This window comes from Halichoeres trimaculatus, unplaced genomic scaffold (genome assembly GCF_033239565.1).
Source record: "Halichoeres trimaculatus isolate MK-OKI-2021-1 unplaced genomic scaffold, fHalTri1.1 fHalTri1_scaffold_14, whole genome shotgun sequence".
In the NCBI taxonomy this organism is placed as follows: domain Eukaryota; kingdom Metazoa; phylum Chordata; class Actinopteri; order Labriformes; family Labridae; genus Halichoeres; species Halichoeres trimaculatus.
The window spans coordinates 31898095-31911547 of NW_027437192.1; the positions used below are offsets into that span (position 1 = coordinate 31898095).

Sequence of the window (13453 nt, forward strand, 5' to 3'; positions counted from 1 at the left end):
TCAAAATTCTAAGAGAAGCAAAACTGCTCATCAGCATAAATTGAGGTCAGAGGAACATCAGCTCTTCACACTTCTCTGCTAAAAGATCTAAAAAGCACAGAAACCAGAGTTCTGTGAGGTTCACCTGACGAAGGCTCCTGTTTGTCATGCTCCTGTGCTGAGTCCATCTGCACAGTTTATAAAACACTGCCCCCATCTGGTGGTTTGACAGAAGGTTGAGTAGAATAATAACGACACGGTGTTGAAATGAAAAAAAAAATCACAGGTTATTTAATTTCAGAGTCGATTGTTCATTTGTACAGTGTGGCTTTCAAAAACATTTTTAAGATCTCTGTATAAAAAAAAAAAAGAAATATTTGTACCATTACTACTCGGAAATAACATCTGAGAAATACTTTACAATTAAAATATGTCAGCGTTACTGTGGATGTACAATATAAAGTCAATTAAATCTACAGGATTGATCTATACAACTGCAGCCGGCTACGGACTGGCATATAAAGTACCATAACAGAGGCAGGAGAATCAAAATATGTACATTCCCCTGCTCGGATTATTCAGTTATTAACAGAGTTAAAGGCTCCAGACTCTCTGACGGTCTACACACCCGATTAAGCAACGTAAGGTGCCTCATTAGAAAATGATCTAGTGATATGTGCTCAATGAGAATCAGTTTAATGATCGAGGAACATACAGTAAAACGCACACGTTTACATTAAGTTAGAATCAGCAAGGTTCTAAACAGAGGTCCAATAAAAATCAGGTCGATTCAAAAGGATTTACATGTGATTTTTAAATAAGGAGCTCTGCTGGGTGCACATGTTCACAGTCAGTGTGTGAGATCCTGTGAGGAGTAAGGCGGGTGCTGCACAGCACCTTCGATGGACCTCTGCAGTACCAAAAGAAAAAAAAAAAGAAGTGTATAAACTGTAGTTTGGTGGTACCGTGGACAGTGTTAGAACTACAATCTTTATGTGCACAGTCTCATAAAAAATCCAACATGAAGGCAGGTGAAGGCGCAGTGAAGGCGCAGCGAGGGTGCTTTCCCCTCAGGGACACGGTGTGATGCCTCTCAGCTCTCTCACATCCCAACCCAAGAGGAGCAGGTGTGTGTTTGTACTCTTAGTGTTGGCAACAGGTACCTCCATGAAACACGTCTGAACTGATCCACGTCAGCTTTGGTTCCAGTGTCAGAAACAGTGTAGTCTGAAGCTGAAGCAGGTGAGCAGGAGGTCAGTGTAAGGAGAGCAGAGTGAGCCACATGTCCAGCTCGTAGAGGGAGGAGCAGGAGGCGTCAGACTGTCTGTCGTGCTCGTAGGCGGTCAGGGTCGGTGGAACCTGGTGAGGCAGGAAGAAAAGGTCAGGAGGTTATTCTGAAGCACATAGTGGTAAATAAAAACAATCAGAAGAGGAATAGTGAAGTATCCATGCATCTGCTGAATAAACATGTTGAGCAGCTGAGTGAATTATTCATGTGTTTGTGTGTCGGAGCCTGACCGGGTATAGATCCTGCTGTCTTCATGAACCTCCATCTCTGAACTCTTGAATTCATTGAGCTCCTTGCGGATGGCAGCCTGAGGGGGGGACATGAAAGAAAGAGCACTTCAGTGGGGGATTGTTTTATCCACTTATGGAAAGGCAGCAGAGGAAGAAAGAGTACGATCAAAGCTTCACATATTGACACTTTGGGTGGTTTATATTCAGACAAAAACCAACACAAGATGAAAATAACACATTTTATTTTTCAGGAGAAGATCAGATGTCAGGTAGAGCACTGTGTAATAAAAACTCTAGATGAAGAGCAAGCCTTATAAAACAGGAAGCTCTGTGCGTCCTACGTTGTCTCCATTGTGCTGCCTGGTTGGGGATTAGCTTCTGTGTCAGGGGGAGGGGGCGCTCTCCCTTACTGTGATGAGGTAAGCTTAGCATCTCTGTATGAGCTTTCCAAACTGATTTTGAAATGAATAGGATTGTTCCCTTTTTCAAATGTTCCTCATACTTTATCACCTTCCACTGTGACAAGACCTGCTCCTATCAGAGACAAAGTCATCTGTAGGCGCTGCCTGTTGCAGCAGCTCTCTCCTCTATGTTTTTTTTTTTTTTTCCACTTCTTTTCTTCTCTTTTTGGTTCTCTTTGTATTGGTAGCCTTTTGTTGTTTTTATGTCTCATTTTTTGGCCATTGACACCAAACTGGTTGCATTTGCAGCAGTGTTTAACTTTTTTTATCCACTACTTATTTGTGTCTGAAGATCCTAACACAAGATTTCACCTGCTAGCAGCCTGTCGTATGTCGAATGTTGATGCTAACCGGTGCTGTGACTAGTGTTCTCTGCGAGCTGAGGAGGAGAAGGTGAGGACAATGTGCTGGTGCTGTGGGGTGAGCTAAGAAGTAACGACATCAACCTGTCCTTCCATCCATGGTGACTGGGAATGTAAGCTCTATCTCCAATGAGATGGACAAGCTAGCCGTGCTACCAGCCAATGGAGGCAGTACCATCATGCTGTAGCTGCTGTGAGCAGACAGGATCCAGGAGACAGAGACTGAACAGACTGCTGAAGAAGCTGGACCCTGTGGAGGTGGAGGCTGGCTGCAGAATGATGGACAAGCTGTCGTCTCTGATGGAGATTTTTTTTTTCTAGTTAACACAATATATTATTCCTTTTATATATTCTTAAATGTTTTGCACTATGTACTTTCTTGAAGTGCTTCTGTGACTCTGGATTTCCCATCAGAGATTAATAGGGACATTATATTCTATTCTATTGTGTTAGTTAATGACTCTGAAATAAATTTGATTTGTCTTTTAACACTTCATGTTCATAAAACTGGCAGAGATACTGATAAACTACTATTAGTCTTAGTCTGTTTTCCAAACTGACTACTACATACTACATGTGAATGTAGCATGTAGTAGGCGTTACATACTGCCTACTGCTTTTACTCGTAGTATGTAGTATGACTGTTCTATTGGGTCTGTTTTGTAGTAAACTACTCTGGTTTTCAGTTTCAGAAAATGAAGCTACAGGTGATGGATTTTATTTTGCCTTTATTAAAATGCAAAACACAAACTTTGGGTAGATCTTAACATTTTGGTTATTTTGTTAATCATATCACAGCAGAATCATCATTTTTGTTTTTTAACCTTACACCTAAAGTTAAATCCTTTACTGAAAATAGATCTGTTTTTTTTTCTTTACATCTGATGGAAAAACCACTCCCCTATAATCCACATATGGTCTAAAAAGTGAATTAGTGGTTAATATGGGCTTTAATAAATTTGTAGGAGTAAATGCCTCTTTCACCACCAGAAGTGAGAAGATTCACTGGTGTTTCTGTCACATCACTTCACTTCTATCTCTCGGACCATCTAACGTTAATGTTGTTGTGTTGTATTTAAAATGCCGACTCATTCCAGTAGATGGCAGTAATTAACCAAAACCTGCTGCCTGCATTGACAACCTGCGTTAGTGCCGTGCATTGTGGGAAACAGTATACCAGGTAGACTGGTCCATTGCATTCTGAGAAATTTTCCTGTATCAGTAGGACATCTGAGGATTTTTAGTATACTGCAGATTTTTGCAAGTTTTTGCATACTGACTTCTACATACTGACTTTCAGCCAAAATAGTAGGCACTGCTTGTGTAGATGGCGGTTTCAAAAACAGCCTTTATCTTTTTTTCAGATATCATGGCTTAACCTTCAAATATCTTTTGTTTCCTTTTGATTTATTCTTGTCCTGATCCTCTGTCAGACCAAACATTGTTCAGAACAATCCACAGAAATCTTTTAACAGTCAGAGCACAAAATGTCCTACATGAACAATCCTCCATTTAAAAAATATTCAGTGACACAAAGATTTCAGGGATTCATTAAAATAACAAAAATAAGGCATGCATTGGATTTTTGTTGCAAAAAGAAAACCTTTGCACCCTGATCAAAACCGTGAGTGTGAAGATCCTGTGTGAATGTTTATGAACCCAGCCTGATTAACCTCTACATTCAGCCATATTTATTAAAACAGTGTCTGCACATTTGTCCAGTAAAGTACTCTCTTAAACATGTTTTTGTTTTTTTTTATTTCACAACCTGGCACAGGCTGTTCTGAACCTGAGAGTGTGAAGCATGTGATTGGACTTAAAATGATGAGGTTACAACAACCCAAAGTGTCAGTGAAGCTGCAGTCTTATCTAACGCAGAGCGTCGAGGGTTAAACATGCAACAAGAGGCTCTTCCAGAATCTATCATTTCTGTCCCTGTATAGCTCCCAGGCTTCACTGGACCAGGTAATTCACTTGAGTAGCATTCCCTGGATTCCTCTTCCATCCTGGATCTGCTTGGAATGCAAATCCTCACACAGTGGACCGAGGTAAAAGACATAGCTGTCAGAAATGCACATGGCTTAGGCTGCCTCGCACTAAGCAGCTCTAAGCCTTAACAGCCCTGTTAGCATAAAGAGGGGTAAAGTGTGTGTGAGTGTGTGCTGGGTCGTACCTTGTCAGCAGGTGTGAGTTTGGTCCACGGTTTATCAGCCCGTCTGTCGTAGTCGTGGGCGTGCGTGCTCTCCACGTACTCGTGGAAGCGGAGGATCTTCCTCGCCTGGAGCTCAGCCACAGTGGGTCTCTGAGAGAGCTGAGGGCAGAGCCAAGAGGAGTGTGTTTACTCTCATGTTTACATGTCTGAGTGATCAGTCTGTAAAAACAACATGAATGGTGTGGAGCATTTCTCATCCTGACCTTTCTGGTGAGCCTCCGTTTGATCTCACATCTCTCTGCCCGCCGATCCGTCTCGTTCTTGGCTGTGGAGAGAAAACACATTCCATCAGAGAAGGAAACACTGCGGCCATCGGGTAGATTTCAGCCGAGCTGCGGTCGGCACGCTGAGGTTACAGGAATCTTTAATCACTGGCTTTTTCCCACAATGAGCCTTTTGTCTGTGTGTGAGGGAAGCGCTGCCTTGGCAGAGTCATTCCAGGACGGGCGAGACGCCGTGTGGTGGACTGAGACCTGGATCAAAACTTGCTGACAGATTGTGAGTCGTATTATGTTGACACCTGATTCTGGAGGCACTAACAGTGATGCAGCATCGGCACAGTGGGCTGATTTTTACCTTCACCAGTCTGTTGATAAAAGCTGCAGCAATTTTATTGTTTGAAAAAATAATCCATTCTCATCCATTCTCAGTGTTTCAGCCCAGTTGAGACTCTTGAAAACTTTAACACAGTTGGCACATGAATATTTAAGGTCTGACATCAAGTTTTTTTTTTTTTTCCCAGCTACCAGTGCAGACACAGAGTGCTAAACTTTTCTTTTTGTTCCCAAAATCTGCAGCAAGAGACTCCCTCAGGACATGTGCTCCTCTGGTTTCAGTATCGATTTGGTTTCAGGGTCTGACGTTGAAGGTTTTTGGCTACTTGCCCTTCAGGGTGAATGCTTCTCAAATCTACTTACCAATCTAAATTCCTACTCACTCTGTCTACAAGGTATTTTTTCTGGCTGTCAGGTGCATACAGTTTGCTCACAGCATGCTTAGATCTACAATCCACTGCCAGAGGACTGTGTTAGCCCTGTGTTGGCCCACTAAGAACTATGCTTGAGTTTGTATGGATCAGTGCAATGTGAAAGCTGTACCAGGTTGTTTTCTGGGGAAATTCAAACTGAGGAATGTCATATTTACAATATTGATAAGGTAAACATACATACTCAAAACATTTTTTGTTCTAACTGATGACACCAACTATTCTCAGAGGCTTATGGGGTCAGCAACACACAGTGTTTCCTTTCACATTTGAAACGATACAGTACCGATGCCCAGTACCTGGCAATCATTACCGGTACTCAATGGTCCCAATTTTTGTTACTTTTTTATGTTTACATGGTAAAAAAAACAATTTGTTTAATAATAAAACATTTTTTTTTGTTTTTTTAATCAAACATATTTATTCTTCAATATATAACCTTGCAATGCTGTGTTCATGTCCAGCATGGGCCAACTCTTCTACTCCCTCACAGTCACAAGGATGCATTTAGGTACCTAAACATGGTACCTTTTGGTTTTACGTAAACTTAAAGTTACTAAATAACCTCACATCACATCAATAAGGCCTCCTTTGTCCAGGCTTGGGACCGCTGAAAGTGTCCACCTCCGGGTGATTTGAATAAGGGTAGGGATCGGTCCTTCAAAGGTACCAACCAAATTCTGTCTGAAGTACCAAGTACTGAATCAAGTAATATCAAAAGGTACCATGTTTAGGTACCTAAACACATCCTTGTGACTGTGAGGGAGTAGAAAAGTAGGTGATTTTCCATGATGGAAATGAACACAGCATTGCAGGTTTATATATAAAGAAATAAATATGCTGAACTGAATAACTTTGAAATTTTATTGTTCAATTAATTGATATGTATTACCGCATTAACACACACAAAAGTTCCAAAAATTGGTATCATTGAGTGCCGATACCAATTTCAAATAGGAGAAGGGCCCACAGCAGCACCCGCTGTTCCATGGGAAGAGTAAAGTCGATACATGCTCTCACATCAGTCTCCAAACTCCAGAAAAGTCGCTAGATTTGTCGCTAGTTGTTTTTTTATGGAGAAAAAAAATTCAAAAAGTTAATTGAGGGGTCTTAAAAGTGGCTAAGTTGGAGAGGTAGTAGGATCTGCTCCATATGCACCATATTCCGACTTTCGTCTGAGCATTACCTACGTCTAAGGTGTGCACATCAGCAGACACTCTCAGCCAATGGAGGCAGACACGTGCTGCATCTGGCCACTAGGGGGCACCGTAATAACAGAACTGTGCTTCCCTGATTGGACATGTCCTTACAAGTTTTGCTATTAGCTTTTTGAAGTTGCCCTGGGTATTCAGGCAACCGTTGAACCATCCCCGATTTATTAAGTAAAACTGACAGTTTGGTTAAACTGTGCATAATGTCTAACTCTACCATTACTACAAGTACTCGTACATGGTTTTACTAAATTAACCATGAAAACAGAAGATGTTTGATCTGTTTTGCTCATTTTTTGTTGACTAAGTGACCAATCAAGGATAATAAATAATACACATAAAATTACTATTTGAATAATGCCAGTATCTAATGTTGACCCTGTGCATGAAATGCCTGTTTCTATTTCTGTACTGCAATAAAACCTTCACATAGCAGTTTATGTAGTATTAATATGGTCTGTGCTGGAGGGAATCCTGAGACAAAATCTTGAAAATAAAGATAAAGAAAAAAACATCCAGAGATCAATAACAGCTGCTCTGACTGTGGATGTGCAGTAGAGCTCCTAACTTGAAGAAAAGTGCTCCACTTTAAGTGAACTTTATCCTGAACTTCTAAATCACCGTTACAGACTTCTCTCTTCTCCTATGTCTTGTCCTCCAGAAAAGAAAGTTACCATCACCACAGATTGATTGTTTCAGTGATGTGTTTCCTGTCTCGTCTTCCTTTAACCACTCTGTGAAGCAGTTTGCTCAACCTTGATGATTTCTTTTAATGAGCTGTACAAATCAAGCTGACATGACTGGACCTCGACGTTGGATCACTGTGACATCTTTTAACTTGTGTTTCTGATCATGTAGCAGCAACTGACCAATCCATCACCTCCCATTGCCACAGCTGTCAGACTTCAGAAGCCACTCAGTCAGGCCTTAAAGGGCACCTTGCTGCAGGACATTGAGGGCTTCATGAAGCCAGAGGAAAAAGGAGTTGGGCTAAAGAGGCACAGAGCTGAGGTAAGAGGAAAGCTCTTAGTCATTGTGTGAACTCACTAAAAGCCTGAAAGGTATCAGCACATTTGATTTGATCCCTTACCTTAGAGAATCAGCTTTAAGTGCAATATTACACGCTTCAGTCTGGAGAGGGACAACGTTTTCCATGATTTGTGCCACTCTAAAATACACTCATGCCCAAAGTGCCAATACTTTAATGAAATCATTTTTAAATGATCTCCTTTCACAGTATTTTTGTGATATTTAAACATGTTTACAGCAGAGTTCCTCCCTCATCTGTCTTACATCGCTGAATCTCGACACAATGGCCTGCGTGCCAACATAAAAAGCCTCATGTACCAGCTGTGGCACCTGTACCCTCGACTTCCAGCCCCTTATTTGGAGAAACATACTTGGATCTGTCAGAGGTATGTCTTATTTTTAACCATCTACAGCTGCTCATCCTTCTCTGTAAGAAACACAGTTTTATAGTGAGTAAGGGAATAAATAATGAGCCAGCTCACAAATTATATAGTGAAATCATGTTTTTAGTCGTGATCAATACGCCTGAGGCAGGGGGAGAAAAGACCTCCCACACATTACCTAGCTAATAAATGACTGATGCAGATTATTGATTTCAGCAGAAATGAGGAAAAGTGATTTCACCGACCCTGTGTGCAGAGTAAACACACCAGAGTGGAGAGGTGAGGGGTGGGTGGAGAGAAGAAGATGCTTACCTTGAAGGATGTTCCTCTGCTCCAGCTCCTCAGCTGACGGTCTCTGACTCAGCCGCCTGAAGACAAATCACACATGTGACGGCACATTTTTAGAGATTCATATGAATCAACGAAACAGGACTGAGATTTATCGTGAGAGAGCAGCTCTGTGACAGTCCACAGGTGTGAATGTGTTTTAATCTGCAGCAGCAGCTGGAGGAACGTGTCCTGGAGTGTAAACAAAGTGTGTGATCTGCTTAAAGCTTATTTTTAATCAACTCTCACATTATTTAAATTCTCTTAATATTTTATCACCATTTCAATCTGGATTCAGACCAAATTTTTCTACCACCACTGCTCTGTTAAAGTTTACCAATGATGTGTTCTCTTCCTTTGAAAAGGGTCAATTTACTGGGGCAATATACATTGATCTTTCTAAAGCTTTTGATCTGGTAGACCATTATTTACTATTGGATAAACTTTCTGCTATTGGACTGGATCAAAATGCTCTCTTTTGGTTCTCTGCCTATCTTCACAGTCGTCGCCAATGTGTTGTTTTTCAGGGTCATCAGTCTGACTTTTTAATTATTGAACAGGGTGTTCCGCAAGGCTTCACTTTGGGTCCACTTCTTTTTTCTAATTTTTATCAATGATTTGCCAAATATCTGTTCTAACTGTGACATCCACTTATATGCTGACGATACTGTCATTTACAATTCTAACTGACTTTTCTCAAATACAGAACTCTCTACAGTTTGATTTTGATAGGGTTCAAGACTGGTTCAGTTTGAACAGACTTGTATTGAACAAAAAGAAGTCCTGCAGCATGATTTTTAGTATGTGATACCTCCAATCTCATCCAGTGGCCATTCACATTTATTTTTCTGATGGATCTCCTGTTGATAAAGTTATATCATTGAAATACCTTGGAATTTGGATCGATCCAGAACTCACTTTCAAACCTCACATAGATTACATTGTAAAAAGAAGCATATGGTTGTCTTGCATCACTTTATTGTTCTATTAACTGTTTTACACTGAACGTCAGAAAAAGGCTAATATCACAGCTCATATTACCAACTGTTGACTATGCTGATATTGTTTATCAAAACACCTCAGACTCCCATCTGAAATCTTTGAATGTATTATTTAACTATGTGTAGATTTGTTTTGAGATGTCCTTTTAGAACTCATCACTGTTTTATGTTTGATTCACTAAACTGGCTACAACCCAAATCAAGACGGCGATATCATTGGCTTCATTTCCTTTTTAAAGGTGTTTATTTCCATTGCCCTCCATATTTAAAAGAACTCATGATCCCATACAACTCTCCATACACCCTTAGGCATATGAACCACCCATTTTTCTTTGTTCCCAGAATTTTAAAAGAAGTTGGTAAAAGATCATTTCAGTACAAAGCTCCATCAGATTGGAAAAATCTCCCTCTTTCTTTGCATTCTATTACTTCTTTTTATTGTTACAGAAAGACTCTACATGTCCATTTCAAAACAAACAGCTCATGTTTCTGATTTATTTTCTTCAAATTTTTATTTTATTTTCCTATTATTATTATTTTTTTCTTTTATGTTCACCTTTTTGATCTGTTATAATGTTTTGTCTATTCTGGATTTTAGGCGTATGTTGGTTGGGGTTGTGTATGGGAGTGGGGCGAGCAAGATGTCTGTATTTGTCGTACGTTCTGCTGTTGTATGTTTTGTATATTTATATGTGAATGTGTTGCAGTGTGACTTGAGTTTTCTGTTTATGTTTGTTCAGGGACCCCCTTGAAAATGAGATGCTGCATCTCAAGGGGCTATCCTTTAATGAATTCAATTCAAATGTGATGATGGATGGATTCACATCAGTTACCGGTTCAGCGTGGTGCCGATCTTGTTCCTCACAGCCACCCACTGCTCCCTGTTGTTCCAGCTCATGTTGTCGTGGTTCTCCTGGGCGTTCCTTTCTTCTCTCTCCTGTCTCTCCAGCTTCAGGGCCAACGTGTCCTTCCTTTTGATTCGGCTCGCCAGACCACCTGATAGAAACAGTATGATACAGTCAAAGAGACCGACACTTTCTTTCTGCTGTGCTTTAACCTGTGAGGCTCCACACACATCTCAGATATAAAGTAAACAATCACTTTAGAGCTTCTTATCATTTTAATGCAGAGGTTGCTAAACCAACTTAAAAGAGAGGGTATTATCATTTCTTCAAGACTTCATTCAGTTCCCCTGGTGTCCCTGCAGAAGCTTCACATGATGTACAGCTCATAAAAATTCCAGTTTTCCTCACACTGCTGTTTTAGAAATCTCTATGTCAGTCTCTGTCTGAAACACTTAATTTTGGCTGCTGTCTCTTTAAGGCTCCGTGCTCCACAAACCTCCTTCACTCTTATAGGCCAGCCCTCTGGGGGCCTGTTGATGGCTGAGCTAAAGGCAGACCTTGGTGTTTGAGGCCCACCCTCTCAAACATGTCATTTCTGCAAGTCTAATTAAAATCTTGCTTTTATTTTTGACCGATTTTGATCAGTTTAAAGAGATTCAGGGATTTCTACAAGAATATGAAGAGGTTTGAAAATCTGCACACATGTGGTCTGACCATCCAGTGTCATTACTTTATACCCATGTTTGAAATATAGGAAAAGCAGGGTACCCCCTCTTTAAACTTTATTTCACTCTCTTTAAACCCAGAAATGTATTAAACACAAAGTAGAGGTGCTTCAAGCAGCATTATGTTATTTTTATTTGTTTTATGTGAACAACAAACTTTACTGTGCCATAAAAAGCCTCAAGCTTTAATGTCTACACATAATTCATGCTCCTCAGTGGAAGCCCAGCAAAGAGAGGGGACCCTGATTAATTTAGTTTACTGCCTGAGGCTGAAGATACTCTGTGAGGCTCATTTTCAAAATCAATCTCAGATACTTTCTACAGGTGATTTATCGTGAATCTACTTCATTATCTCTGTCATCTTTCTAGATTAGAGCTGCTCTTTATAAGTGTGTGGTAAGCAAAATGTGTAATGTTAATGCAAATTGTATGGGTTTTCTATCAGCAGCTGAGCAGAGGACATTAGTATTTATGAATAAACTGTAGACTTTAAATATTAAAAAAGAAAAACTGACTGGAACAGGAAGTTTATGATCAGCAAAATAATAAGTGAGGGTGAAACCATGGCCTGTATGAACAAAGAAAAACAGTGTCTGTTTAAAAACAGAAAAAAAGGTCAGCCTCAGAAGTTGCTTGTTTGTCTGATCAAACAACAAATGATTGGAATAACAAGGGTCAGCTTTGTTGAGAGCTGTCCAAAACCTCTGAGTGATGAGTGGGAGTGGGCTGTCAGACCCTCAGACAGGTGAGTCTGCACCTGTGCTGGCTCACTAAACTCTCATAACACTGATCATGGTTCGTCAGACTAGACGCTGAGTTTCAGCTTCGTGTTTTGGCAGAAGCTGTTTTTTTTTTCTCGTATCAAAAGACATTTTGTGCTCACAGGACTTAGAAAATTAGGAGGTTGTGGCATCAGATAGAAACTAACAAAATCTTAGATGTAGCAATCCAGTTCGTCTTGGTACGGCACGCATTTTGTGGCGTTTCCTGTGACTAAACCCTAAATTACCATCCTGCACGGTCCCACTTTTTGGTATCCTACTGTTAGGGTGGTAGACAAACCATTACAACCTCAGAAACACTGCAGTTCTTTGATTGTAGGGATGCACCAATCAGATCCTGGTAGCGGGTATTGTCCACGATGCAGCTCCAAAAAGCTGGATCAGGTAACAGGGGGAAAGGACTGGTCCAAACTTGACACTTAGGCTAAACTATGATTCAGTGTACAGAGTATAATAGTTTACAAGTCATTTCTGTGAGCTCTGAAGCTTTAACCAAATTGCTGTTAAATATTTAAACACTTATAGTTTAAATAAACATTAACTTCAGTAATTCCATATGTACTCCAACAAACATAACCAGTCTTATCTCACAGTAGGGCATGCAGCTTATTCTCTAACACTGGTATCAGATCAGGATCAGTATTGGTCGATACACAAAGCCTAGGTATCGGTATTTACACCAGAAAAGTTGGATCGGTGCATCCCTAGATGATGAGTTGAGAGAATTGTGCAACCCGTGCAACAGCGGTAATAAAGAACTACAAATATCCTTGACATGTTTAAATCTTCAGTTGACTTTTTGAAGAGGACTTCCTTTTTGCTTGTAAATTCACTAATTCCTGGATGTCTTCCATTGTTGACCTTTTTTTAACAGTGTTGTGGTTTTCTTCTTAGTTGGATTTATTAGTGGGGTACACTGAGTTGCTCTGCTATGCTCTCAGGCTATTATGTAGCTGACATGGCTATCAGCATCCAGCTTATATGCTGCCTACCAAGCAGAGCCAGTTGGCTGTAGAAATGCAAACAGGATCAGGCTTTTCTGATCCGACCCGTACCAAACTGTATTGATCCAAACTAGACAGATTGGTGGAAACGAAGCTTGGATCTGATCTATTTATAATCAAATTTTCAGCTGCAAGACTAATATCTCAGCTAGTGTTTCAGTTAAAATTGTTTTATTGGACCTAATCCAGAAAAGATTTTTATTTGAAGAAATGAAAAGACAAAAGAGATGCCTACATTTCTTGTTAAGGGTAAAAAAAAGACAATCTGCTTGTTAGGTTTCTTGAAATAGCAATAAAGTGCTTATACAGGAAACTGAACTAGTGATTTGTTTTTACTCCACTGAGGTTGTTCTTTATTCTTCACATAAAACTCAGGCATCAAATTTCTTAACTTGTTTTTTTCTTTTTAGTTATCTTGGGTGTTTTACGCTTTTAATCTGAGGAGGGGACAGTGGATGGAGCAGGAAACAGGTTCAGAGTGGGGATGACCTGCAGAAGGAGGCAACCTCATGACATAAACTGTAAAGCCAGACCTGCGACCTGTCATTCTACTCTTTTAATATCTTGAAATGAGACATTTTACTGGACCAGTCAAGCAAGACAAATTTTCACTAAAAATAAGACATAAG

At 40.2% G+C, this 13453-nt stretch overlaps 1 protein-coding gene across 7 annotated transcripts in view; it reads right to left on the reverse strand.

The window, feature by feature from the left end:
• Positions 1 to 269: 269 nt before the first annotated feature.
• Positions 270 to 13453, reverse strand: part of phactr4a (phosphatase and actin regulator 4a) — a 68373-nt gene continuing 55189 nt past the window's right edge. For all 7 annotated transcript variants that reach the window (XM_074686724.1, XM_074686725.1, XM_074686729.1 and 4 more), the window contains 6 exons: positions 10302 to 10464; positions 8453 to 8508; positions 4736 to 4797; positions 4494 to 4631; positions 1498 to 1574; positions 270 to 1338 (listed from right to left, as the gene is read on the reverse strand). In XM_074686724.1, the coding sequence (XP_074542825.1) occupies positions 1323 to 1338; positions 1498 to 1574; positions 4494 to 4631; positions 4736 to 4797; positions 8453 to 8508; positions 10302 to 10464 (512 nt within the window). In that variant the 3' untranslated portion in view covers positions 270 to 1322. The remainder of the gene's footprint in view (positions 1339 to 1497; positions 1575 to 4493; positions 4632 to 4735; positions 4798 to 8452; positions 8509 to 10301; positions 10465 to 13453) is intronic.